The sequence below is a fragment of the Cnephaeus nilssonii genome, assembly GCF_951640355.1.
Source record: "Cnephaeus nilssonii genome assembly, chromosome: 16".
Lineage (NCBI taxonomy): Eukaryota > Metazoa > Chordata > Mammalia > Chiroptera > Vespertilionidae > Cnephaeus > Cnephaeus nilssonii.
In genome coordinates, this window is record NC_137087.1 from 45,500,098 (window position 1) to 45,527,905 (window position 27,808).

Below are 27,808 nucleotides of genomic sequence, written 5' to 3' on the forward strand. Positions count from 1 at the left end.
GTTGCACAACTGAAAAGTTCCAAAGTTTAAGTTCCCAGGCTAATTAAAGCAAGAACAGAATCATTTCCTCATGCCCCAGCCTATTTTGATTTTAGTAATTCAGCCGTTTGACCACAGTGACTCCGTTTTATTTCTTCACTCTTTCCTCACACTGAAACGACGGTAAGCTCTGAGGAGGGGATGAGCAGGTCAGGAGCACAGGCACCCCGCCCCTTCTCCCACGTCCTCTTTGGTGGTCCCTAAGGGCAAGTGCCCACAACAAACATGGCGGCGGCGGCCTCGGGCGCGGGCTCCGACCTGCCCGCCGGCTGGGCCGTTCCGGAGCTGCGCCGAGCCAATCGCTGGGCGGGGGCGGGGCTCCGGCTGGGGAAGCGGCTCTGGGCGCGCAGGAACCCTGGCTGGCACCTGGTTTCGCGCAGCCGGGAATAGGCTTCGGCTGCCACGATTGCGGTGAGGGGTCGCCCGCGGCGGGGCTGAGGGGCAGGAGCGGGCCGGCCTGGGGGCCAGTCGGCCGCCAAAGGCAGACGGAGGAGGACGGGAATGCAGTCCGCCCTGGGAGTCCCGGGTGCTGCCTGCGGGGTCCCCGGGGTGACCAGGTGGTGGGTTGGGAGAGCCTTGGGTCAGGGTGGGAGGAACGTGGGCGCAGGCGGTGCGCGTGGAATCCCTGCACTGGGGCTCCCTGGGACTGGGGCGCAGCATGCTTCAGGTTCGGTCCATTTTATTAACATAAAGGCCCTTAGCCCAGATGACGTTGTAGAACCTTTTGGGGAGCTTTAGAAGAACACCGTGCTGGACCCCATCCCTAGAAATTCTGATTTAATTGGTCAGGGGTGAGGCCTGGGTTTGGGTGCTATTGATTAGGTGATTTTTAACGTGCAGACCGGCTGGAGACCCATCTCGTGTTTCAGCGCCAGCCCCTGAGTAACGAGCTCCTGCGGGGGAGGGAGAGGGAGAAGGTCCCTCCTCTAATCAGGTGACATTCCATTTCCAGCCTGAGGAGGAGGGCAGGCCCACCCGTGTGGGTTCCCGCAACGGCCCTGGCCGGCTGGGCCTTGCTGTGGGGACATGGGCAGGAAGACAAGGCTCCCTATAGCCAAGTAGAAGGCAAAACTGAGAGAGACAGTGGGATCTGGGGGTGCTGCTCTTCCCGAGGGCTGGAGAATGCTCATATTGGCCTCTTAGGGGCAAATCCACCCACCATGTATTAGTTGAGCACCTACTGTGGTGAAGGAGCCTGTGGAGGCAGGGAGCCGGAAATCAGAAGTGGATCTGACCTGGCCCTGCCCTTAAGGAGCCCCTCGGAGGCAGGAGGAGGATAAGGGAGGCATTTGGGTCCTGATCCAGGAGCCAAGGGATTTGAAAAGAGGAGAGACCACCTGACTGGGTGTTCTTTGGAAGGCTGGTGCCACTAACCTGAGCCTTGGATCAGCAGGATCTGATAAAATGGAGGTGGGCATGCTGACGTGAGAAATGCTGAAATGTTTTAGTCAAAAACCCCAGTTTTGAATCTTGGCTTCAGCACTTAATATCTCTGTGACTTGGGGCCAGTTATTTAACCTCCTGAGCCTTGGATGGAGATAGTAACCAGAGTTGTAATGATTCATGATATAAAAGCTAGACAAATCCTATACACTTGAGAAATGGTCTATAGTTACAGCTAGGGTAGTGAGGAAGAAGAAACAGCATGAAGAAAGTTGTGAAGGTGGCATTTAAAAGAGAATTTGAGGTTGGGAGTATATACCAGGCAGAGAGAAGCATCAATGTTGGCTGCTAGAAAGACAACTTCAATCATGGGTTTGGCAGAAGGGACACTGACTGGAATCTTTTAAAAGATCATGAAACCAAATGTCAGAGACATGAAAAAAAAAAAGTATTAATAGCTACTGTTTATTGAGGGTCTTCTATGTGCCAGATACTCGGGCGCGGGCTCCTACCTGCCCGCCGGCTGGGCCGTTCCGGAGCTGCGCCGAGCCAATCGCTGGGCGGGGGCACGGCTTGATACTGTGTATACCTTTTGCATTTCAGCCCACAGCAATTTAAGAGGTTGACTTTATCATTCTCACTTTATAGATGAGTCTGAGGCCCAGGGAGAGGGAGTGGCTGGCTCAAGACCACACACCTGGGGCCATACCAGCAGGGACCGGTTTGGCTCTCCACAATGTGCCAAGGTGGGGGTGGATTCCGTGACAGGATATTTCACCAGGTTATGCACTAGGCTGGGTGGGCTCCTGCTATTTCTCTCTGGTGAGGCAGGGCTGTTATTCTCTGCCAGGGTGGATTGAGGGTGGGAGGGCTAGTAGGGGAAGGCATTTTCTTTTTTTTTTCTTTTTCTTTTTTAAAATATATTTTATTGATTTTTTACAGAGAGGAAGGGAGAGGGATAGAGAGTTAGAAACATCAATGAGAGAGAAACATCGATCAGCTGCCTCCTGCACACTCCTTACTGGGGACGTGCCTGCAAACAAGGTACATGCCCTTGACCAGAATCGAACCTGGGACCCTTCAGTCTGCAGGCCGATGCTCTATCCACTGAGTCAAACCGGTCAGGGCGGGGAAGGCATTTTCTGATGGAGGATCAGAAGCTGGAAGAGAAACCCTGTTAGTGACCCTGCACACTCCCCTCGCAGCTTCTGCTCCTGGGCACAGGCTTAGCTGGACAGGCTGCTTGGCCTCCAGCCCTGCCCTGTGCTGGGGGCTTGTCTCTGGCATTCCCGAACATTGTATTTGCTCCTGCTCGTTGCAGGCCCTCCTCTTCTGACTTTTAAAAGTCTCTCCAACTCCTTTACCACCATCAGAAGAGACCCGATTACCAGGATATTGCCCTGCTGCTGCCCTGATCTATTATTATAAGTGAGCCCAAGAAAAAGCCAGTTTCTGAGCATCTTCCATGTGATTTGCCTGGCGCTCAGGACATTAGTTTAATCCTCCCTGCACTCCTTTAAAGATAGGCATTATTACCCCATCTTACAGGTAGGAAAATCAAGACTTGGACAGGTTATGTGACTTGCCTGAGATTACACTCTTAGTAGGAAGTGCAGTTGACATTAAACCCAGACCCTTCTGATGGCACAGTCATAGCCTTTCCATCTCACCCCCTCAGAGGTTTTCTACTGTTGTCCCAGTGGGGGAGCCTGGAGCTTGGGAACTTGACTGCAGGGTTTACCTTCTCCAGCAACGGGGGCAGGTCACTGGACATCTGGGTGGAAAAGGGAGCTTCATTGCCTTGGACAAAGGCTTGGAGGTGAGGTAGGGAGTTCTGATTCCCTGGGGAATCAGAGAACGTGAGCCAGGTTAAGGTTAGTAACGAAGTGTACATTGTGCTTTATAGCCCCAAAGCACCTTTATACCCTATCCTGGTGTGGTGGGTAAGGAAGGCTTCAGAGGTTTAGTAGTAATAATCTCTAAAGTGCTCACCACACTTACCATGCTAAGTGCTTTTCTCATGGACTCATTGACCACTAACAGTAGCCTTAGGAAGGTTGGCCCCTATTGCAGATCAAGAAAGAGGCTTAGAGAGGTTAAGCAAATTGCTCCAGGGCACACAGGGACTAAATGGTGAAGACAGGACTTCGGAGACCTCCAGTGTGTCTTCTCTCAGCTCTGTCACTTAGTGCCAAGGAAACTTGTAGGGTGACGGATATGTTCATGATCTCAATTGTGGCAATGGTTTCACAGGTGCATACATGTTAAAACGGATCAGACTGTACACTTTGAATATGTGCAGATTATTGTATGTCAGTGATACCTCAATAAAGCTGTGAAAGATAAGAAAAGCATTTCCCACCAACCGTTCCTTCAGGGCCTCAAAGTTCCAGAGAGAAGCCACTTGGCCATCTTCCTGCTTTGGGGCAAGGTAGGACCACTGTGGCCTGGGAGAGGTTCTCATAGACTTAGTGGGTGGTTTCAGGTAGTTTTGGCTGCTTCTCCTTTTCTCATCCCTCCACCACTAGGCATAGACTGGCAACAGGTTGGGGGTGCGTACAGATCTCTTGAGTGATTGCCACTTGGCTTCCAATGAGTCTGAGAGCGACCCCAGTGAGATTCTCTCCTCTTCTCCCATCAGACCCTCTTTCTTTACCGTCAGTTACTCCCAGAGCAAGAGTGTCAGGTTCAGCCCATTCTCCTTGAGAGGGAGACAGAGGGAGAAGACACAGGCCCTGTCCTCGAAGGCCCCCCGTCAGGCTGCAGTGGGGGCAGGCAGGAGAGTCTGCTGGGCAGGGGCAGAAGGCATCAGTGAGGGCCGAGGAGTTGGAGAAGGTCTCCGGGACACAGTGCTGGCTCCTAAAGGATGGTGAGATGGAGATGGGGAGGTGGGGAAGGTGCTTCTCATGGGAGGCTCCAGCAAGCACAAAGGCCTGGCCGGAGGAGAAGGTGGCTTGAAGATCCAAGGCAGGCCAGGCAGCAGAGGCCCCTGAAGGCTGGGCAGCGAGTGGGAGCCATGGTGGGTAATGGGGGAAGGACAGGTCCTGTGGGGTCATTACTGTTGGACTGGGGCTGAAGTCAGCTCTCTAGGGCCTGACCCTGCTGGGAAACAAGTTTTGGCACTGTGTGTGAGAGTATGTGTGAGCGTGCGTGCCTGTGCCTGTGTGTATGTGTGTGCTCACCCACGCGCACATGTGTGCAAGGACATATAGATGAGGCCCATGGGCAGGCTTGGGTCACAGAGGATCAGCCCCCAAGGGTGGATATAAGTCTCCTAGGGCTGCTGTAACAACTGACCACAAACTGGGTCGCCTGAAATAACCAAAACGTATTCGCTCACAGTTCTGAAGGGTGGAAGTCCAAAATCAAGGTGTCAGCAGGGCCATGGTCCCCCTGGAAGGAGGATCTAGAGGTGTCCTTCCTTGCCTCTTCCAGCTGCTGGCGGTTGCCCTAATCCTTGGTATTCCTTGACTTGTAGCTGCATCACTCGAATTTCTGCCTTCGTCTTCATCTGGCATCTCCCTTCCGTGTGTGTCTGTCTCTGTGTCCAAATTTCCATCTCCTTATAAGGAAACCAATCATGGGATTAGGGCTCACTCTAATTCAGTATGACCTCATTTTCACTTGGTTACATCTACAAAGGCCCTATTTCCAAGTAAGGTCACACAGGTACTGGGGGTTAGGACTTGAACGTATTTTTTTGGATACGATTGAATTCACAACAGGGAGTGTGAGAAAAGGAAGCACCCATAGCTTCCCGCTGCGGGTCAGTCAAGCACACCTGGGATTGTTTTTCTGAAAAGAGAACGGCAGCTTTGAGCCTAACAAAAACGATGGACTTAATGCCTCACTGTTTCAAGTGCACTCATGGACCAGGAACGTGGTGTCACCTGGGAGCCTGTTAGAAAGGCAGAATCTCAGATTCCTCCCCAGACCTTCTGAGGAGGAACTGCGTCTTAACAGAGCCCTCAGGTAACTTGCAAGTACATTACAGTTTGAGAAGCAGTGCTCTATTGAAAATCCTACTTTTATTTCCTTTCCCACCCATGCTGATCAGTCCCGTCAGCCAGCTTCTGCACAAATCGGCCTGGTTGGAAACCAGGCAACCACGCTGTCCTTTGTTCCCTCTTTTCACGCAACACGCTCTTGAGTTTCTCTTCCATGTGTCGAGTTGCTCCAGGTGCTTCCGCTTTCTAGAGAGAATCAGCTTACTGAGCCAAAGTCCCTTTGTTGTGTTCTTGGGCTGTGTCCAATTTGTTGTTGTTTATAAATGTGGCTGCCATGAACATCTCTATACACATTCCTTTGGGGTTAGCTCCTTGAGGAGGAATTTCTGGAATCAAAGTGCATGGGCAGTTGTGGACTCTTATTGTATCTTATGCTTCTATATCTGTGGGACTTAACATCACAGCAGGTTTCTCCACTTTATCCAAGGAAGCTGATTTGGGAGGTCAAGTGGCAGATAAGGCTTTAGAGCCAGAGAGGCCAACGTTCAAACCTACATTTTTGCTGTGTGACATTGGGCAAATTACTTAACATCGCTGAGCTTGGCGTGGCTCTATAATATTGTAATAGTGCTATACACTTTGTAGGGATTTTATAAAGCTGATAATGACATCGCCAACATCCATTGATTGAGCACTTTCTGTGAGTTACCTTATTTAATCTTGTAAGTTTCTCTGCAGAGTAAGCAGGATCATCTCCTTTTCCCTTTACAGAAGAGGAAACTGAGGCTTGGGTTAAGTAGCTTGCAGTTATATTGTAGGTACACCGCCTGCCCAAGCCCAAGGTTGTAACGTCTAGATCATGAAGGGCAGATGGTGCACATGAAAGAAGATACTGAGCACAGAGCCCGAGCAAGGTTGGACCTGGCTCAACACTTGTTGGACGCCTGCCTTTGCTTCCCACGCCTTTATCAGTTTTCTCGGGTTACTCCTGGGTATGGTAGTGAACACAGCATTGTTTCAGCTGTATGTCATTAACAATTCCCCAGCTTTATTTTACATGCAAACTTTCTCCCAGTTGGAAATGAGTTTTTAAACGACTCACAGGTCTGTGGTTTGGAGCACAGCTGGCTCTGATCTTTGCAGCTAACTAGCTCCTTCTTCCCCAGGGACAAGGATGGCCAGACTGCACGTGGCCACGAGTGCATCTCAGCGCTCCTAGGCTGAGGCTGGGCTGGCCGCCATGGGGCTGGGTGGGCCCCAGGCCTGGCTGTTGGGCTTGCCCACAGCTGTGGTCTATGGCTCCCTGACCCTCTTCATCACCGTTTTGCACAACGTGTTCCTGCTTTACTATGTGGACACCTTTGTCTCAGTGTACAAGATCAGCAAAGCTGCCTTCTGGGTCGGAGAGGTAGGCCAGTGCTGGGGAGGGGGAGGGCCGGGCAGATTGCAGTGCTGGGTCCCGCCCAGAGCCGGGAGCATGGGGCAGGCCAGGCTGCCCACTGAGGCTCAGCAAGAAAAAAAGCTGAGCTGGAGGCCTTGATGACGCTTCAGTGGGGATTACACCAGCTCTGGCCACTGTGCTATGAGCCAGGGACTGTTTTTATGTATTCACATACATGAATGTATCAGCTGGGCCATGGCCAGGTGGGAGTTTGATGGGGGCAGTGGTGTGTAGAGTGGGTTTTAGCAGAGGGACTGACCTGAGCAAAGTTTGCAGGCAGGGAAGCTGTTGTCATCTTTAAGAGGTGGTGAGCAGGCGGGGTAGGGGAAGCCCTGGGAAGGAAGCTGCCTGGAGCCCACCCATCTCCCCTCTGCCCGCAGACGGTGTTTCTCCTGTGGAACAGCCTCAACGACCCCCTCTTCGGCTGGCTGAGTGACCATCAGTTCCTCAGCTCCCAGCCCCGGTTTGTGTCCTGGGGGAGGCTCACCACTGGTCCTGTCCCGCCCCACCCTTCCCCAGACTGGAGTGGGGAGAGAAAGGGAGACCATTTTCAGCTAGTGTCCAGGCTTCCTCCACTCCCCGAGGTCAGGGCAGACTGTCTAGGTTGGCAAAGTGGCCTTGACTAACTGTTGGCCTTCATCACCTTGTGGAGAGATTGACCTCAGGTCCGCTTGTCTGGCCCTCGGGACTGGGCACTCACTGTACATCACATTGCTGCTTCAGGCAGATTACCCCATCCCTGCCCATCACTGCCCCAGCCCTGAAGAAATGGTGTCACACCCCTCTTTGGCCCTCAGCCCTGGCAGGCTGGCAGGGAGCAGTGGAGGGAGTACCCCCTGGTGAGTTGTGCTTCCTAATTGGAGGCTGAGGACTCGAAGCTCAGTGGGACACCCTGGGGTGAGTCCCACATTCTGGGCCCCTGTCCCTCTTCTGGGTCCTGAGCAGGGGGAACTGGGACCCAAGTCTGCAAGGGCACCTCCCAACGGCCCTCCTCTCCCTGGCAGGTCAGGCACTGGGCTCTCCTCGAGGGCCGTGGTGCTGGCACGGGTGCGGGCACTTGGCTGGCATGGGCCGCTGCTGGCGCTGTCGTTCCTGGTGTTCTGGGTGCCCTGGGCCCCAGCGGGCCTGCAGTTCTTGCTGTGCCTGTGCCTCTATGACAGCTTCCTGACGCTCGTGGACCTGCACCATCACGCCTTGCTGGCTGACCTGGCCCTCTCAGCCCACGACCGCACCCACCTCAACTTCTACTGCTCCCTCTTCAGCGCAGCTGGTTCCCTCTCTGTCTTTGCCTCCTACGCCTTCTGGAACAAGGAGGACTTCTCTTCCTTCCGTGCCTTCTGCGTGACACTGGCGGCTGGCTCTGCGCTAGGCTTTGTGGGGGCCACACGGCTACTGAGGCGGCGGGTAGAGGCGGCTGGTAGGGAGCCAGGGTGTCCAGACCTGGCCGCGGATAGCGGGTGAGTGGCCAGCGCTGTTCTGAGTCTGATTTCAGTGCTGATCCCCTGTCTGATGGGTGGCTGCCCTGGGGTGGGGGTGGATCTGGCCCAGCCCTAGGCTGTTCTTGACTCCCCTCTGCCCCATAGCCTGTGTGGAGAGGAGGTGGGCAACATCACCTTGGGCCAGTACCTCTGGCAGCTGGCGCATCACCGGAACTTCCTGTGGTTCGTGGTCATGGACCTGGTGCAGGTATGGGAGCAGTCTCCCCACCCAAGATGGGCAGCGTAGGCCTCCCTCAGCGGAATAGGTTTCTCAAACGCTGGAAAATCAGTCCTGGGCTTCGCGTGATGACTGCAGGGTATTCGAAGGCAGGAACACAGGTTGGGTAGTTAGAAGACCTGGGTTCTGGCTCCATCTGAGCTCTTAACTCCCTGTGAAGTCTTAGGCAAGTCTCAGCCTCTCAGGGCAGCCCCTCTGGGGACTCTGTGACAAACTTGTAAAAATACCAAGTGCCACACCTAAAACACAGGTAGTGTATAAGCTAGCCAAATAGTTTTTATGTCATTAAGCTTGTTTACTAAGGTGTTTTTAATTTAAAAGAAAAAAACCTTTTAATTGTTCTAATGACAATGTTATCATTCCTAACTTTTAGCAAAATTCGATAAGCAACAGGAATTGGTTTTAGGTCTTGGGGCGTGTTCCATGTGGAGGGACAGGATAAAGGCTGCTCCTGCCCGGCGGCCTCCTCACCGCCCTGTTGGGTTTCAGGTCTTCCACTGCCACTTCAACAGCAACTTCTTCCCTCTCTTCCTGGAGCATCTGTTGTCAGACCACATCTCCCTCTCCACCGGCTCCTTCCTGCTGGGTGAGTGGGTGTCCCGGGCAGGCTGGAAGGACAGAGGCTTGTACCCCAGGACCCCCAGCCCAGCTGCAGGCACAGCCACTCCCCAGCTCGGGCCTGGGTGGCAGAGGGCAGAGTCTGTGGTGGGTTGCACCTCCATCCCCAGCTCTTTTCCTGAGGAAGGGGTGGAAGGAAGCCTCTTGTGGGTATGAGGGGGCGGGGCTGCTCTCATAGTGGTCCTCTTGGTGATGGTGCCACCCAGAAGCAATATGGCACAGTGTGCTGGGCCTGGCTATGAGTCTGGACTGTGTTTATTAACTGTTTGGCCTTGGGTGTTTTATTTCATATCGTTGGGTCTCCATTTCTCACCTGTAAAGTAGGAGTAGTAATATTACTAACCTTAAAAGGCGGTGGGGATTAAATAAAAGGATGCAAATTAGCTCTCAGCACAGAGCCTGGCAAACTCTGATTCTGATTGTTAAAATGTGGACCATTGTGGAAGCTGCCGCAGTGTCCTGACGAAGCTGCACCCCTTCTCCTCAGGCATCTCCTATGTCGCTCCCCATCTCAACAACCTCTACTTCCTGCCCCTGTGCCGGCGCTGGGGCGTCTACACCGTGGTGCGGGGGCTCTTCCTGCTTAAGCTGGGCCTGAGCCTGCTCATGCTTCTGGCCGGCCCCGACCGCCCCGGCCTGCTCTGCCTCTTCATTGCCAGGTATGCCCTGCCCTCCCTCACCCCACACCTCGGTTGCACCCCTTCACTCTTGCCTGCTTTCTCTCTCTGCTGGCAGCAACCGTGTCTTCACGGAGGGCACCTGTAAGCTATTGACCTTGGTGGTCACTGACCTGGTGGATGAGGACCTGGTGCTGAACCGCCGCAAGCAGGCAGCCTCGGCGCTTCTCTTTGGCATGGTGGCCCTGGTGACCAAGCCAGGCCAAACCTTGGCTCCACTGCTGGGCACCTGGCTACTGTGCTTCTACACAGGTGAGGGCCCAGGGGCTGGCAAGGGGCTTACCTGGCATACCAACTGAGAAGCCTGGCTCTAGGTCTGGTGAGGGAGAGAATGGCAACTGGATCACCCTGGGTGCCACACCTCCTCTGCCTCTCCCCCATGAGTAGAAAAACTGGGTTTCTGATTCTTCTTTCAAGAGTTCATTCATTGATTCAACAAATATGTATAGAATACTGTCTATGCCAGGTGTTGCTCTGAGTGCTAGGGAGATAACAGTAAGACATACGAGGTCCTTGCTATCATGAAGCTTATATTCTAGTTGGGCAGGAGGGGGATGTGGTGTTATGTAGCCAAACAAGAAAGTAGCAGATAGTGGTAAGTGCAATGGTAGAAATACAGCCGGTCTTCAACAGATGGGGTTTTGTTCAGTGTTGTTGCATTATAATGTTGATGAGATGCTGTAGGAACGTAACTTGTTTATATCAATTAGCCTATGCTAGAATTGGTTCATTATACATTGTTTCACTTAGAGTCACAGAACTTATTGATGGCATTGAGTGAGGACTTATTGTAATGTGTCTGAAAAACTACTTAGTGTGGTCTGGGAAGGCCTCTCTGAGGAAGTGACAGCCAGATGTGAACTGAATGGGAAGGATTTGGTCTGTGAAGATCTCAGTGGATCCCATGCAGAGGAGTGACAAGTGCAAAGGCACAAGGTATCAGGAGTGGTTAGATGAAGCTGGACACGTTGATGAGGGCTCTGGAGAGCAGGGCAGGGTTTGGATTTTATTCTCAGTTCAAAGAGAAGCTATTGGAAGGGTTTTAAGCAGAGGGTGACATGGTCTGATTTTTTAAGAGCTGGCTCTGGCTGCTGTATGGAGAATGGATTGTAGGGAGGCGGTGGCAGAGGCGATAGAGGCTTGGACCAGGGTGGTGCTGGGAGGCCGGAAAGAAGTATTTGGGGTTGGGATGTGTTTTGGAGTTGGGTGGAGGTGAAGGATTGGCTGTTGGGGAGTGCTAAAGTTAACCAAGGAATCTAGGAAGACTTTAAGGTTTTGGCCCATTGGGTGGATGGTGGTGCCATTAACTGAGAAGTAGAAAGGGAGGAGCAAGGTTTGGGTAGAAATCAAGAGCTGTGTTTTGGTTGTGTATGTGTGGCATCTGAGATGTGGCACTGTGGACTTGAGAGGAGCACAGGGCCGACTCTGTGCTTTCTGCACGCGCTCCTGTCGTAGGTCATGATCTCTTCCAGCAGTCCCCACTGACCCCTGTGGTGAGTGCCCAGCCCTGGCCAGAACCCCCGGCCCCACCCCCGGTTCAGGCCCCTACACTCCGCCAGGGCTGCTTCTACCTGCTGGTGCTGGTGCCCATCATCTGTGCTCTGCTGCAACTGTTCACCTGGTCCAAGTTCACGCTGCATGGGAGACGCCTGCGCATGGTCAAAGCCCAACGCCAGAATCTGTCACAAGTCCAAACTCTTGACATTAAGACAGTGTGAGAGGTGCAACAAGGCCACTCTGATGAGGACACTGCCCACAGCTCTGGGCAGGAGCCACTTTTGCCAGCCTGGTGTCCTGCTCCCCTGCCTTCATTGGGTGCAGCCTCGAGATCAAATGGCAGAATGGGAGCTCCTGGGTCTGAGCCAGGAGAGTCATTGGATTTAAGATCTTGCTTGGCTATCTGGCCCAGCTTGGGCAAGAGCTGGGCCAAATTTGCTCAGGGACCTGCTTGCCCCTATGGGCAGGAGTAAGAAAAGGACCAAGAAGGGATGGGAATGCCCTGTGGTCACTTGGGGTTGCCACAGGGCACAGAGGCCTATCCCACCTGCCTGGGGCTGGGGCTTCATGTGCGCTCAGGAACCACTTTTGATACTGCCTTTCATCCAGTCAGGGGAAGCTGACTGGGAGTCCCACCCACTCCCTCCCGCCCTCCCAGTGGTGTCTTCGTTCTCTGCTTCAGTTGTGCCTGAAGCAGCTTGCCCCCACTGCTGCAGGGCTTCTCCACGCCCACCTGGCCTCCTAAGAGGTTCGGCTCATCAAACGGATTAAAGTCATTCTGTTCCCATTCCCGAGGTCTGTGCTGTGTGGGCGTGGTGGGGTTGGGGAATATGACTCATTTAATATGAAAAGCACTCAAGAGCACTTTCCCAAAGTGAGTTGAGTGGCCACCCACATCATTCACAGAGGCAACAGGGAGAACCTGTGGACTGGTAACTGCATGGGCACTTGGGATGCAGTTGTAGCCCCAGGGCACTTCCATGTACCACTGCTGGACACGATGATCAGAGGAGTGGCTCCTCTTAGGCCAGAGCCCTCAACCTTGGAAACACCAGAGAGCTTTCAAAATGGTGATGTCCGAGTTCTGTTTCCCAAGGTTCTGCTTTCATGGGTCTGGGGTTTGTAAAGCTCTGGTGATTTTACCTGTTTTAGGCCTTGGCAGCCCTGGCCTCTGCTTAGATGCCAGTAGCAGCACACCCGCCCCCCACCCCGTTGTGACAATCAAACATTTCCAGGCATTGGCAAATGTATATGGAGGGCAAAACTGACCTGATGAAGAACCACTGCTCTAGGCCAATGGTTTGTTGAGGGCCTCATAGTGCCTAAGAATGCAGGCCCTAGGGCTACATTGCCTGGGTTCAAATCCTAGCTTTGGGAAATTACGTGATCTCTCTGTGGTTCTATTTCCTCATCTATAAAGTGGATGATAAAAATAGCCTATATACGTTGTTGGATCAAATGGGTTAACATTTGTAAAGTGCAGGGCAATTTCCCCCCAAGTATATAGAATTAAAATGGAGAACTGATTAATCAGAGTATCTGAGCATGGGCCTCAGGAACTGCATTTTAATAAGCTCTTGAGCTTCTTACACACAGAAGTTTTGAGAGCCTCGGACTTCAGGGAAGTCAAATGCTGCTCCCCTCATTTGGGTGGAGTCTCACCCTTGGGCTTGACAGGCTGGCACTTGGGCTAAAGCTGGCCAAGTTTGGCTGAGGCAACAGTGCCCTCTAGAGGACGGATGAGGCCTCAGAATCGGGGACCTTGGCTCCTCCCTCTTCCCTCCCAGCACTGACTAGACAGAAACCCAGCTGACGTGTCTATTGGAAGGACTTTATTTAAGTACACTGGGCCCCACCAGGCAACGTGGTTTGTGCAAGGCTGTGTGAAGGACAGGCTTGGGCTAAAAGAAGGGAGGTGAACTGGTTAAGCACACTGCAGTCCGCGGGCCGCAACATCGCTTTCACACACACCTGCTGCTGTGGCCCACACCTAGAAGGGCCTTTCATCGTTGGATGGCATGGGGAGAATACTGCCTGAATCTGGGACTGGGGCAGATCTTGGTGTCAAGTGAGGGTGACGGTGAACATCGGCCAGCCCCAGCTTTGTACCATCGGGGCTGAAGGGCCTTTGGACACTGCTAGGCCAGCCCAGTCCAGAGTACGTGCTTGGCCCCACTGGACCAGAGATGCACCTGAGCCCACCAGCTCCTGGCACCTGGGTCTGGCCTCCTCGCTAACTAAACAGGTCCAAAGTCAAGAATGGCACAATATCAGTCCAGAGGGGGCCTTCTCATCTCTACAACCTAGCCCCTCAGGTCAGCTAGAGTGGGAAAAGGCAACTTGGTTCATTGCGGCTCTTTCTCCAATCCTAAGGGAGCTAGATCCCCCAACATCCCTCCTTTGCTAGGGCCTCTGCCAAGGAGTGATTCTACCACCTGGTTCAGAAAATCCAACCAGCAACCAGCCTGTGGATTCCAGGGAAGTGAGCAAGTGGAAGAGGGAGAGAGAAAGGCTGTGGGAGTGACTTTGAGCGCAGCCTCAGATCCCAAATGGCCTCAGCCTATGGATACTGTCAGTTCACCCTTAGCAGGGAGTGGCGGGGCCCTGGAGGCTATGCTAAGCTTAGATGCTGTAAACATTAGTGTGAACAGGGTGACTGGTGGGCAGGAGGCAATAAGCTCCCTCTCTCCAGTTCCCCTACTGAACAAACAAATAAATAACATTGTTTGAAGATGGCATTGCCCAAGGATGAATGAAAAGTAAGTAATGGCTTTGAGCCAACAGGCTCCTTAAGCTCTCCCAAGATTCCCTGGATGGGGCTTGGGATTGGAACTTTAACTCTGCCGCCAACCAAAGGTAGCACTACTCCTGCCCTCCTCAAATGCCCAGTGTGGTCCTGACCCCCAGGTAAAGAGCATCCTGCCCTCTCCTTTCCAGCCTCCCAAACCCAAACTGCAATCAAAACCAGATAGAACTCAACCCCAGTTCCAGTCCTCAATCCATGATCAAGAGGCATCAAGAACAGAATGATGAACAAGGAAGGCAGCAGCTGCCTTGGGCCTCAGGGCACCCTGGGGATGGGGTGGGGGTGGGGTTTAACCAGCCTAGGATGGGCAGCAGCAAGGTCTCCCTGGGGTTAGGTCTACCTCCCTCTGTGTCCCTATGGTAGGTAGTAAACATAGTCCCACACAGCCAGACAAAGGCCCAGTAGACAAAGGAATGGGGCCCTCTGCCAGCATTCTGTCCTGTCAGGGCCAGTTAGTGGTCAACCCCAGGCCTCAGGCCATCACCATCGTGGGTAGTTCATCGTCCTTTCTGGGCCCTGGGATCCCTGGGCCACACGGCACTCGCATAGGTGCACATACTTGTACACACACACACACACACACACACACACACACACACACAGGCAGTTCCTCGCAAACACTCCGACTCAAGAAAGCGAGTTTTAAAGTGGAGTTAACTTCAGAGAAAGATGAAGATGATGTCCCAGCATTAGAAGGTTTTCCTGTGGATGGATCGGGCACCATCTTCCTCGTATTCCTTCTTGGAGACCCACATCTTCTTAAAGGTGTCCAGGGAGGCGAGGATAGAGCCCCTGGAGTAGAGGGAATCCAAAGGACCACTGTGAGAAAAGAGCATGGGTATTTGCTTCCTATTCCACTCTTATTCCCAGAACTACTCACCCGATCCATGTGGAATACAGTCTCTCCTGAGGTGCAGATATCTGCAAGGGGAGCAAAAAGAGGAATCTGAGACGTTCATACTCTCCTCTCACTTTTCCTTCCAACTCTCTTCTTTATGGCTAATTCTCACCACCCAAGACAGTGGATGCATTTCACACAACAGACCAAGTGGACCTGCTGGACCCTGTGGCCTCTTGCAGCCCTAAGTACAATTACCGAAAGGCTGGGGCTATCTGGGGGCGAGATGCCATTGCAGGAACCACGCTCCTTCACTTAGAACCCCTCCTTTCTCAGGCAGGCTAGCTCCCCTTGGCAGTCACTAAGCTGTTGGACTGTGTCACAGGGAGTAGCAAAAGTCAATCTCCTATCAATGTCACAGTTTCCCTGGAAGACCACACGTGGGGCCCTCAGCCTAGCACCTTGCGTCATCTGGGTATTAGAACTGTCCCCCTTTCGGGTCCTCCACTCTGGCAGACCTCAGGGTCAGTGTGGAAATGGGAGCATCTGGCAATACCTGTAGAGCCCTGGCTACCTGAAAAGCTTGGGCAGAGCTGGAAAGGGGGGCCATACCATATGGCACTATGGACCCTTGGAAGCCCAGTTCCACCCAGCCCTAGCCTGCACCATGCTCCTACCCTGATCTTCACATCTTTCGGAGCCAGTTTCTTCACTTCACTCAGTAGCCTGTCACCAAAACCTGAATGGGCAAGAAAGAATCTCAAGTCAATTCTCTGGGCATCTGGGCCAGCAGGATCTGGAAACTTTCGGGGGAAGGGCCCAAGAGCAAAGACCAACCTTTGAACAGGGTGGAGCCTCCTGAGAGGACAATGTTAGAGAAAAGCGTGCGCCTCAGGTCCATGTCAGACTTCTGGATTGCAAACACCAGCACCTCGTGGATGCCCTCACTCTCCTCGCCGATCAGGTCTGGCCTGAACAGAAGCTCCGGTGCCCGGAATCGGGAAGGACCAATCTGCAGGGTGGAGGGCAAGCTTCAGAGGTGGGACTGGGGCCGAGGTCTCTTTGGGAATGGGGATGGAAGAGGCCCCTGTGCCCACCTCTTAGTAACCAGGTGGCTATGAAGGCCAGGCTTAGGGAAGACCTCGGATGTCAAGGTCTCAAGGAACAAAGATAGGGTTCCTGGGAAAAAACAGGGAACAAAAAGAAACAGGGCTCCCCGGAAACTAGAGAGAGGAAGCTCCTATGCTTAATCCTAGCTCTGGCATTATCCAGCCAAGAGACCTTTGGCATTAATACATGGACTCATTCACTCATAAAAACTTCTTCCGATCAATGGAGGTCTGGGAGAGGCAACTCAGCCTATGCTGTGCTCAAGTAGTTAAGGACAGCACTAACCACCCTCTTCTTAACCCTATCCTGACCCAGGAAAATGCCTCTGATGCCTCCTCCCCACACAAGAGAAGCATAGTCCCTGGCACACATCGCTGGGCAGGAGATTGTGCTGCTCAAGAGCTCCACTGCTCCAGGCCGGGCTGACAAAGACTGGGGCATCTGACTCCAGCCTCCCCATGAAGAGTTCTGTATGGGCCCAGAGCTTTTGGGGGCCTGAGGCCACAGGTTCGGTCACCTACCTCAATGGTGCTGCCATCAGGCAGGTAGTACTGAGCCTTCTCCGTCTCTAGTGTCTCATCCTTCTGGGGGTTTATGGATAGGTAGCAGGCTCTCTGCAGAACCAAGCACGAGTCAGGCAGGCAGGAAACCTGGCACCTACCTGGTCAAAGTCCCTGAAGACTGACATGCTGCTGCAGAAATCTGCCCATCGCAGTGATTGCCCTAAAGGTCGTGAGGGCTGCTGCCCTACAGCAGGAGCAGGGAGATTTCGTTGGCATCCACTAGATGGCATTTAGGATAGGAGTTCCCACCTATTCCACCTTCCTGGTGGGCAAGTGTGGAAACGTGGTTCCCTGGATCTAGGTCTGAGAACACAGCCTAATCTTAGTCCAGATGCCTTAGTCCAGGCATCTTTCTTCTATTGCTCATATGGTTCTGGGTCCCACTACCCAGCTCAGAGGTAACCCTACAGCCCCAGGTGCAGGAGGACTCAGTTTACTTAAAAAGATAAATGTATTGTGAATTCCTCAAGGATGGAAAGAACATGTAATTTGTACATAAGGTCTGAAAAACATAACGATCACCAGTGTACCCATCACCCAGCTTAAGAAATAGAAGCAGCTCCCTCTCCCCTACAGAATGGTAGCTCTTTGGGAAGGCGAGTGTGTCAGGAGATCTCACAGCTGTCAGGACCCCTAGGACAGGAGCTTCACCTCTTTTCACCCCAGGTCCTTAGGTCCTGGATGCTCCGTTCCCATTCCCAGCCCATCCCTGGGCCCACGGGGCAGCACTCACTTCTTTTATGGCCTTGACAATCTCAAACTCCGAGGATGAGTGGAAATCATAGCCCTCCTTACGCAGGTAGAGGCGAAGGAAGCGAGAGACGTCTCGGCCAGCGATGTCGATGCGCATGATAGAGTGAGGCATGGCAAAGCCCTCATAAATGGGCACAGCGTGGGTGACGCCATCCCCAGAATCCAGCACCACTCCTGTGGTCCTGCCTGTGGCATAACTGAAGCAAAGAGGGCAAACCATCACTAACCCCTGCCTCCTCACTCTGGGGCAAAACCTTACTTCTTTTCAAGTTCAGTGTCAGCTGAACTAAAGCTGGGCCTGCCTTTCTCCAGGGCCCTGAAACTGGACGGAGTACTAAGGATGCCTGAGCACTGAAGCAAGCCTTGAAAGATCTGAATGAGAGGAGCTGAACCTCGCCAAGCTCCCTGCCCGTGCCCAGAAGAGCAGGCCTTCCAATCTTAAGAGATGGCTGGCCTTCAACTGGTTTACGGACCCAGCCTGAGGGGCAGATTTTACTCTCTAGACAAGAGGAAAAAACTCAAATGCCTACAAGGGCTAGGCAGGGCAAGTAAATGAGTAAAGGAAAATAAGAATATTTTCACTTCCACAAATACTAGCTTTTCTCCCACATGATTCCCTAGGTCTGTCCTTAGTTTTTTCTCTTTTGGTAGAGACAAGGAGACAGACATATACTTCTGTGGTATTGGGGGCGGGGGGGGGGGTAACCTCACAATGTTTGATAATTAGCAGTTGACACTCTGCCTTCGTGTTGGGAGGACAAGAAATGGAGTGAACTGTGGTGAAGTCAAGCTGGCAAAATCTAATAATGGCAGCCTATTTTAGCTGGTATTTTTCCCTATAGGAATGCCAAAGGAACTGCTTTCCCCTCAGGGGCCAGGCTCGCCAGCCAGGCTGCTACTCACAGGCTGAGCACAGCTTGCATGGAGATGAAAAGGGCTGGCACATTGAAGGTCTCAAAGAAAACTTCAGCAGCTCGTTCTCGGTTTTTCCGTGGGTTTAAAGGCGCCTCTGTCAGGAGCACAGGATGCTGGTGAAAAATGCCCAGACAGCAATCAGGTTGAGGCCAGATGCCCACCCCTCATTAGTGCTGGAGGAGAAGCCCGTGGGGGCTGGCCAGGGGACCTTTGTTGGTCTCTCTCCAAAAAAAGACAAGCTGGGCCTCTCACTTACCCCTGCCCAAGTCAGACCCTCAACTTTCCAAAATCATGCCCCCTTTAAAGTCTCATTCTGACCTCACCTCCACCCCTTTACTCCTCTTCTGTTCTTCCATGATTCTTACATTCCTATTTCTACCATATATCTCCAGTTGTCAAGAAGATTTTGCTAATAAGCTATTGGAATTATTATGATAAAAATAGTTTAAATTTTTTTCAAAATAGAAAGTTAAATTTTAATATTGAATGTACTTTTAAAAATCAGAACATATCTCTCCCCTGGAAATTCTGGTCCACATAGTCTGCACATTCCTCGGTGTTTCTGAGCGGAGAGTTACTCCTTAGAAGTTAGAGTATATGCTCTGAAATCTGAAAGATGTGGGGTTGAATCCCAGCTTTACTTTATTCATTGGGTGATCTTGGAAACACTACTTGGCTTTTCTGAACTTGTCCCCCTGTTTGTAAACTAGAGAGAATACTACCTACATCTCATAGGAATGGTGTGAAGATTAAATGCAAACATGTCTAAAAAGCACAAGGTCTGATGCCTGGTACATAATTAAGACTCAAATACTCTTGGCAGCTATTGTCATCTTCCTCATCTCTGGGGTAGGGGTTCTGACCAGCTCTGCACTCCCTGCAGGGCTGCCCCGCACACAGAACCCTCACCTCCTCTGAGAAAGTCTGCAGCTGGTCCTTAGAATAGACATATTGCCAGATGCGCTCCATGTCATTCCAGTCCTTGACAATGCCATGTTCCATGGGGTACCGGATGGACAGCAGCCCTCGATGCTCCTGGGGACAGAGAGCAGGACTTACAGCAGCAGCCAGTCTCTCAGCTGAGCTGGCCAGTGAACCCTGCTGTTTAGAACTGGGAGTTCCCACCCCACAGTCCTCACCTAGGGCTAAGGGCAGGTACCCATTCAATCTCCAAATCTCCAACCGTACAGCTGCAGAATGCTCTCACTGCCCAATCAGCGGGCAAAGTAGAGGGCTTCTGCATTTCCATGGACCCTTGGGTGTCCTCAGGGCAAGTGACAGGAGACACCCTCTTCATTGCCTGATCCCAGGACATAATCTCCTGGCTCCCCGCCTCTGGGTCTCAGCACTTGGAGCAAGGCTGGCAACTATGATTCTGTTTTACTGCTTCTAGAGGCTGCCTGAGGGCTCTGCCAAACTGTTAATTATCTCATCCCCAGGGTATCCCAGCCAGGATCTACCCCCAATCCCTTTTGCCAAAAAATAACCACGCCAGTCATTTTGATCATTGGCAGGGTAGTGACAGAATACTAAAGGAAGGCAGAAGCTCTGTTTCCTAGACTGCTCTCTGTTTCACAAATTAGGGTTTTCTTTCCAAAACCAGAAGCTGCTCCTGGGAGAAAGAAATGGATGAGGCCTAGGATAAGAGAATTGAAGGGGAGATTTTAAGAAGAAATCACTCCTTTTACTCATTGCTATGTCCCTCTGCTGGGACACTGTCCATGTGGGGACTAAAGAAGATCCTCTGTTAGCTTGAGGGGTGGGAATTACCTCAGCTTTGGGGCCAATGAAGATGTCACCTTCGAGGGCTCCTGCCATGACACGAACATGCTTGGGTCTGCCCACACTGCAAAAGGAAGTGGGAGGACCATCACTTTTCATTTCACAACACATGACAGAACACAGGAAGGTTCTATAGAGGCACATACTTAGGAAGAAATATACTCAATGCTACTGTGATTATCTTTAAGGAGGGAAATTACCGTTGATTTTGATTTTCTTATTTCTCCTTTTCTGCATTTCCCATAATTTTTACAATGAACATGTATTAAGTTATTTGTGTATTATTTTTATACTAGAGGGGTATGTCTGATTGCCGGTTTAGGCCCTATCAGACAGGAATCGGGTCTAAACGGCACTCAGATATCCCTCTCACAATCCAGGACTGCTGGCTCCCAACCGTTCGCCTGCCTGCCAGCCTGATCACCCCCTAACCACTCCCCTGCCAGCCTGATCTACATCTAACTGCTCCCCTGTGGGCTGACTGCCCCTAACTGCCCTCCCCTGTTGGCCTGTTCTCCCATAACTACCCTCCCCTGCAGGCCTGGTCACCCCTAACTGCCCTCCCCTGCCAGCCTGGTCGCTCCCAACTGCCCTCCCTTGCCAGCCTTGTTGCCCCCAACTGCCCTCCCCTGCTGGCCTGGTAACCCCCAACTGCCCTCCCCTGCCGGCCTGGTTGCCCCTAACTACCCTCCCCTGCCAGCTATCTTGTGGCAGCCATCTTTGACCACATAGGGGCGGCCAACTTGTGTGAGGGCGAGAGGGTCAATTTGCATATTACCTCTTTATTATATAGGATTATAAGTTATTAAAACAAATTTTAGAGGTTTCTATACCTCTAGTTCTTCTCCTTCCCCAATATATGTGCAGACCAAGAGAGACAAGAAAACAATTTCTAAATGAATGGTTAACTCAAAGATTTTAGTCTCCTTAGCCTTCTGCCCAGGCCTTCTATTAAGTAAAACTATGCTGTTATACCTATGACAGATGGCCTTCTTTCTTTTCTTTTCTTTTAATCCTTACCCAAGGATACGTCTTTTTATTGATTTTTAGAGAAAAAGGGAGGGAGAGAGAGAAACATCGATGTCAGAGAGAGACATTGATTAGCTGCCTCCAGTACATGCCCTGACCAGGGATCAAACCTGCGACCTTTTGATGTATGGGTCGACACTCGAACCAGCTGAGCCACCTGGGTAGGGCAGATGGCTTTTCCCTTTTTCTCCCGCTTTAAGCCCTTCCCCAGGCACCCGTGCCCTTCTCTGGCCTGCAGTCTCTCTGCCTTAGGAGGAAAGTCCCGAGAACTCATTCTCACTAAGGCTAAAGGTATGGCTTCATAGTTAACCCCATCCTGGGTGACAGGAGAATTTTAGAAAGAGGGCTCCATGAAGAGGCAGTCACCCAAAGCAATGAGTTCCTGATGAGAACATTGTTGGCATCAGATAAAATCTGCCAGTGCCTCTCAAATTGTACTATGTAGGCTGTTTCCTTAGCTTCCTCCAAAAGCCAGCTCCTGTCCTTTGCTTGTTGTTTTGGGTACCAAGGCTGTCCTGAATGACAGATCCCTTCTCCCTAAAGGATGGAGGGCTGAGCCTGTAACAAAGCTGACAACCTTCTCAAGCTTCTAAGTTACAGAATGACTTACTAGTTTGGAAAACAGTATTTGGGGATCTGATCACCAGCAAAACCAGCTTTAATCACACCGGATCCCTGAGGAGAAAGGAGAAAGAAAAGTCAGAATCACAAAAACAAGAGATTTATATCATACAACATGTATGGTTCTATTTTTATTTTAAAAAGTGAGAGACCTTAGAGTTGTATATGATATATCTATTTATATAAGCATTTGTACAGTGAATGCATGCCAAAGGGAAGGAAGTGGGACTGGAGAGGGTGAGAATTTTCACTGTACACTCAGAGTATCAATTGATTTTTCTGTATTCTTTGACTTTTCTACACTGAACATGTTTTACTTTTGGCATTAAACATAATGTTAATAGCTTTCCGTTGGCCGAGAAGCTGGGAGATCCCGGTGGGCTGAGAACGCCAAATCTCACTGTCCTCCCGGGCTTCAACTGTCCCCTAAAGGTCCTCAATGAAATGGTTTGATCTCCCCCAAAAATATCCCCCTCCCCAAATATTAATAACGGAGAGAGAAAGAGAAAACCTGAGGAGAGAAGAGGAAAGTAGCTAGAAGCACCAAAGCAGCCAAGTTCAGGAACACAACCAAGGTGGGAAGAGTGTGTGACTCAGTCATACACCACCAGATGTCGGAACTCTCCCTGCCCCCAGGTGTGTGACAGACACCACCATGAGCACTGCCACGAACACACATTGTCTGCTTCTTACTGCAGGGGCAGACACTCAGCTTTGTAGGGGGTTTGTGGTTATTGCTGTGTTTTGTTTTTTTACTCTGCTTTGTTTTACTCGCTCGTAGGTCTCCTGATGATAAGGAGGCCTAAAGCATTGTCTGAGAAGAGGAGACCCGACATTACAATCCTGCTGCTCCAATCCTTGGTACGTTGGGTGGGGTGCCCAGAAAAGAACCCGACTTCTCCCACCAGCATCTCTGATACCACCCTGAGCCCAACCAAAGTAAACACGGATTCTGTACACACAGATACCAACTCCACGCAGGGCAGTTGTCGAGGCTTGGTATTGCTTGCAGATATAACCCGTTCTCTTCCTTCTCAGCTCTTCTACCACCACAGCTGATACCCTTGTCCTTCCAGCCCAACACAGTTTGCAGCTAACTGGGGGCAAACCTTTTCCTGCTGCCTGTCAGCAGGGGCTACTAATCCTGGGGTGGAGTGTGATATTTCCAGAACCCACACAGCAAGCAGTAAACATATCAGGAGACACTAAATAGCCAAGGTTGTCTGCGCCAAAGGCTTCCCAGCAACATCCCTGGTTCCCTCCCTGTCTCTTATTTCTGCTCTTCCATGAGGGAAGGGGTTGAGATGGGCCATCCTGGTGCCTGACTCTGGCAACATAGGGAGTAAGTAAGAAGTGGTTGAAGGACAGGGAAAGCAGTAAGTTGAGCAGAGCAAGCCAGTTCTCTAAGACAGCAAGAACCTCTGCCAATAGAAAAGAGAGAAAACGGGAGTTAAGTGCAAACTCATCGGCCTGGGCAGAACAGCAAGAAGCCTGGAAAAGGTGCAGCTATACACCGAGCTTAAGACTGGGAAGAAGGAAGAACTCTCCTACAGCAAACAGGGCTCTGGGACAGCGGCATGGAGAGTGAGAACACTGCTCTACAAGAGAACTCCAGGAGCGTGTTAGGTCAAGCTTCCTATAATTGCTCACTGCCTTCATCTGGGTGTGGTGATGCCAGCAGACTCATGGGATCTCCTGGCACAGGTTGAAAAAAGAAGAGTAAAGATGAGACCTGTACTTCAGACTCTAAATATTTTCCTGGATATTTGATTTTGTGTTTACTAGCAAAAGGACTAGAGTCCAAGTGACAAGGCAGAGTAAGATGATAGGTTCATTTCTTCCTCTCTGTCCTTCCTAGCAAGACTGTAACAGGCCCAGTTCAAACATCACTGCCTTCCTCCTGAAGAACAGACCCTAGGTGGGATTAATTATCCTCCTCCTATTATCTCACAAAATCACCATTACCTATACCACTAGGTAGATGTGTTTCATTCTGCTCTCATATTTGACTTTATGGTTTCCATTTTTGTCTCTTTTCAGCCTAAGTTCCTCGAGGTCAGAGACTTTATATATCAGCAGTAGCTGGCATTTGCAGGGTACTCAAATAGATGCTGGTTGACTAAAATGAAAATCAAGCTCAAATGGATTGGCAGGTGATGTCTAATATATGGAACCCGAATGAGCAGCTGGAATGCCAGAAGCCCCAGGCAACGGTGGTGCAGGAAAGACCAAGGCAGTGTTGGGAATGATGCACAAGACCCAGGAGCCAGCCCCAGCTTGTTCCTGCAGCCCCACGAGCTGGCCTGCCAGGCCAGCAGTTGGGTGAAGAATGGGTGGGGCTGAGGGAGATGGTTTCCTCCTTCTGTGTTGCCAGAGTTAGGCACCAGGATGTCTTATTTCTCTATTCTGCTCAAGCCATACCATGAGATCATATAAGAAGGTAATCAATTTCTTTAACAGTATTTATAACTAGGAATTGTATATTTGGCAAATGGGCTGCCACTCTATTATTCACTGTGGCAAAACCAAGTAAACAAATGCCTTGTAGAGGCTTCTTGAAAAAGTAGTCTCATTAAATATTGGATTTCTGAGGACTCAAATCTGCTGCCAGCCACTGCTGACCATTCATTCTCCTTCTGCTGCAGGCAAACAAATAGCAAATCCCTTAGCAAGGTTCTCCCAGTACCTGCTGGCTATAGGCCTTATGGCTTGGGTGACCTTTATTCTAAGCTCTCTTGATTATTCTAGACATGCTGAAAAGAAAACTAATTGTCTCCCATTTTACAAGTGGGAAAAGGATGCTAAGAGATGGAGCCTCAGATTCTAGGATATTGGTGGCCCATTTTGGGCCCAAAGACATATATTATGTTTGGCCCAGAAAGTACTTTTAAAAAAAAACAACTTTATTGAGATAAAATTCAGTGTACCCATTTAAGATGTATAAGTCAGTGGTTCTTAGTATATTCACAGAGTTATGCAATCATTACCACAATCTAATTTTAGAACTTTCTCATCATCCCCCAAAGAAACTCTGTATCCATTAGCAGTCAGTCTCCATCCTATCCCTCTTCTCCCACTCCTAGTCCTGGGCAACCACTAACCTACTTTCTGTATCTATAGACCACAAACTACCTTTACATTAAATTCTGACAGTTAAAAACTGGAGACTCATATGACATTTAAAATTTCCAATTTCTCTTGAAAAACCAGATCTGGCAACACTGGGTCTGTATTCCTGCAAATATGGCAAATGTAAACATTTATTAAGTACTAGAAGCTTAATGCACGAAGATTCGTGCTAGAATGGGCTTTCCTTCCCTGGCTGCTGGCACTGCCTTTCCACTCCAGCCCAGCCCCTTTCAGCTCAGGCCTAGGAGCCGCCTCTTTCAGCTCCAGCCCTGCCTTCCCATGCTGCCCAGAGGCCCTGAGAGACTGGGGGTGGGGCATCCCACCTCAGTCACTTGGCGCCTGTATATGCAAATTAACTGCCATCTTTGTTGGATTAATTTGCATATCATCTTGATTGGCTGGTGGCATAGTGGTGGTACGGTCAGTTTACATGTTTGTCTATTATTAGGTAAGATGGGTGGTAGACACATGCTATGTAGGTGCTCATTATATACTTCTCTGAATTTTTCTTTAGATTTAATGTCTTTTGTTTTTTTAAAAAAGGGGGCTGAAGCAGCATAACATTCCCCAAAACAGTGAAACTCTTACTGATACTCTTCCTGCATTTAGGCTCCCATAGCCACAAAGACAGTGTTTTTAAAAAATATATATTTTTTATTGATTTCATAGAGAGGAAGGGAGAGGGAGAGTGAGAAACATCAATGATGAGAGAGAATCATCGATTCACGCCATTGAGCCTGCAACCCAGCATGAGCTCTACTGGGACCCCCCAATTCTCCCCAAATGGCAGTGTCTCACTGAACTCAACCTCCTGCTTTTCAAGTCAGAAGCCATACTCCTAGAGAGAAGGAAAGCTAACAACAAAAGCACCTTTCCTTGAAAAAAGTGAGAAACTTGGAACCGGATCTCAATTTGAGTCTCAGCTCCTCAACTCACGAACCTGGTGGTCTGAATACTGTTATTTATCCTCTCCAGGCCCCACTTTCCTGCATCGTCTGGGGATAGTCATTCCCATCTACCTACTAGATCTGAAGCTTAAATGAGATGATGCAAATGAAAGGACCGTCTAACTTGCCTAAAGTCCCAAGGGCTGAGTCAACGGAGCGAATCTGACAGTGGGTTTAGGACAGAGGGAACTGGCAGTTTTGCCTCAAGGGACTTGGAAGGGGCACAGAAAAGGTCAACCAACCTCGTTGGGACTAAACCTACAACTGGAAGACAGAAATGCAGTTGTTTTACAATGGTCCCCCTCTGCCCACAATAAGAGCAGTATTTAGATTCCATTTGTCACTATTTATGCCTTTTCGTGGCGTTCTGGCAAGAGGAATAACGAATAAAGCACTGGATTTAGGGCCCCTCTACTGTGTGACCTTGGGCTCACTTGAATTCTTCGCGCTTCAATTTTCTCATTTATAAAATGAGAATCAAACTTCCTGCCTTAACCATTCACCCAGTTTTTGTGAGGATCCAATTCGAACGTATGTGAAACTCCTCCGTAAGCTCCAGAGAGCCTGGCAAATATTTGCACCAGCAACTAGGCGTCCCTGCTTGCTTGGTTACTCTTTTAGCCTCGACCATTATTAACGTTGTGATTTATAGTCACAGAAATAAAAGAAATCCTATGGTCATTTCTAGCATCAGATTCTCGGACCCCACCCAAATGCACAGCCTAGCCGCCCGGCTCCGGACAGAAGGAAACTTAGCCCTCCTCCACCCGCGGGCGGGCCCTAGTCCATCAGACCCACCACTGAAAGTTCCGGAAGCCAATCCCAACAGCTCTCTGGCAACGCCCCGCCCCTTAAAGCTGAGAAACATTATGGCGGCCCGGAAGAACTGCAGGGGCGTCAGCCAATCACTGCAGAGGGCAGCCCTCTTCCGGCAAGGCTCGGAGGCGGGGTCATCGGTCAAGATCGACAGCCAAAGCAGCCAATAGAGTTATGGAAAGCTGGGAAGGGGCGGGTACCTGAGCTCACAGAGCGGTTAAGGCCCCTAGAGCCCCGGGCCCAAGGACCCGGCTCGGACGACAAGTCTTTCCTTTATTCACCCCAAAGCGCTCCAACCCATGGTTGCCGACCGGCCCCCCTGCCTGCGGACTATGGGCGGGGGTAGGATGAGGCAGCGGTGGTTGAACCCGCCTGACAGGCCTGGCCAGTGACAAAGAGCTGGCGGCATCGGGAAGCGATCCCTTCAGGGAGGACAGCGTAAGTCCCTTTAGAGATAGAAAAGACGCAACTCACGTTGTCGATCACTACAGGCTGGTTGGCGATAACATCGTAGGACTCCATGGCAGAGGAATCTCTCCCTCCGAGGAAGGAACTGCCTGCCCGGTTCGCTGCTAGTGCCACTGACACGCATGCGCAGACTAGCCGCCGGTGCAGGGCGAAGAGGGAGCGGCCCGATCTTGCCTCCAAAGAACTACAACCCCCAGCATGCCTTGCAACTGAGGTTAGCGGGCCAGGCAATTCCGAGCCACACCTAGTTTTTTTTTTTTTTTTTTTTTTTTTTAAATTTCTTTATTGATTAAGGTGTCACATATTTGTCCTCATCCCCCCATTCCCATCCCACACCCCTCCCCTTGGATGCCCCAACCCTCTGTTGAACTTAAGCATTGGTTAGGCTCATATGCATGCACACAAGACCTTTGGTTGATCTCTCCCCCCTCCCCCCACCCTCCCCTATCCTCCCTCTGAGGCCCGATAGTCCGATCGATGCCTCCTTGTTTCTGGTTCTGTTCTTGTTCATCAGTCTATGTTGTTCATCATTTCCCCTAGATGAGCGAAATCATGTGTCACTATAGATATACTTATAAGAATTGAATGTGCGACGAGCAATAATAGTTATGCTGACAGGCAAATGAATCAGTCTGTAGTGAGTTTCTTTCTGGACCAACAGTTCTTTTGAGACCCAATATCAATGTCCACCGGTTCCCTATGAGTACATGTCG

The 27,808-nt window shown here is 50.9% G+C and overlaps 2 protein-coding genes across 5 annotated transcripts; one reads left to right on the top strand and one right to left on the bottom strand.

Moving 5' to 3' along the window:
* Positions 1-366: 366 nt before the first annotated feature.
* On the top strand, positions 367-26,506 carry MFSD13A (major facilitator superfamily domain containing 13A). 4 transcript variants are annotated; one of them, XM_079793161.1, is made up of 10 exons: positions 367-450; positions 6,536-6,777; positions 7,191-7,273; positions 7,815-8,267; positions 8,394-8,496; positions 9,016-9,112; positions 9,632-9,803; positions 9,880-10,073; positions 22,517-22,596; positions 25,840-26,506. In XM_079793161.1, the coding sequence occupies exons 2-10, from the start codon at positions 6,610-6,612 to the stop codon at positions 25,867-25,869; spliced, it is 1,380 nt and encodes a 459-aa protein (XP_079649287.1). In that variant the 5' UTR covers positions 367-450; positions 6,536-6,609; the 3' UTR covers positions 25,870-26,506. The 4 variants fall into 4 exon arrangements, with proteins under 4 accessions (XP_079649287.1, XP_079649286.1, XP_079649285.1 ...); XM_079793160.1 differs by lacking the exon at positions 25,840-26,506 and adding an exon at positions 23,776-25,690; XM_079793159.1 differs by lacking the exons at positions 22,517-22,596; positions 25,840-26,506 and adding an exon at positions 11,277-12,984.
* ACTR1A (actin related protein 1A) lies at positions 13,136-27,183 on the bottom strand. Its single transcript, XM_079793163.1, has 11 exons — positions 27,102-27,183; positions 21,725-21,789; positions 20,074-20,149; positions 19,213-19,338; positions 18,292-18,416; positions 17,369-17,585; positions 16,594-16,686; positions 15,800-15,974; positions 15,640-15,701; positions 15,005-15,045; positions 13,136-14,916 (listed from the first exon to the last, which is right to left on the bottom strand). Exons 1-11 carry the CDS (start codon positions 27,147-27,149, stop codon positions 14,814-14,816), a joined length of 1,131 nt encoding a protein of 376 aa, XP_079649289.1. The 5' UTR covers positions 27,150-27,183; the 3' UTR covers positions 13,136-14,813.
* Between the last annotated feature and the right edge of the window lie 625 nt (positions 27,184-27,808).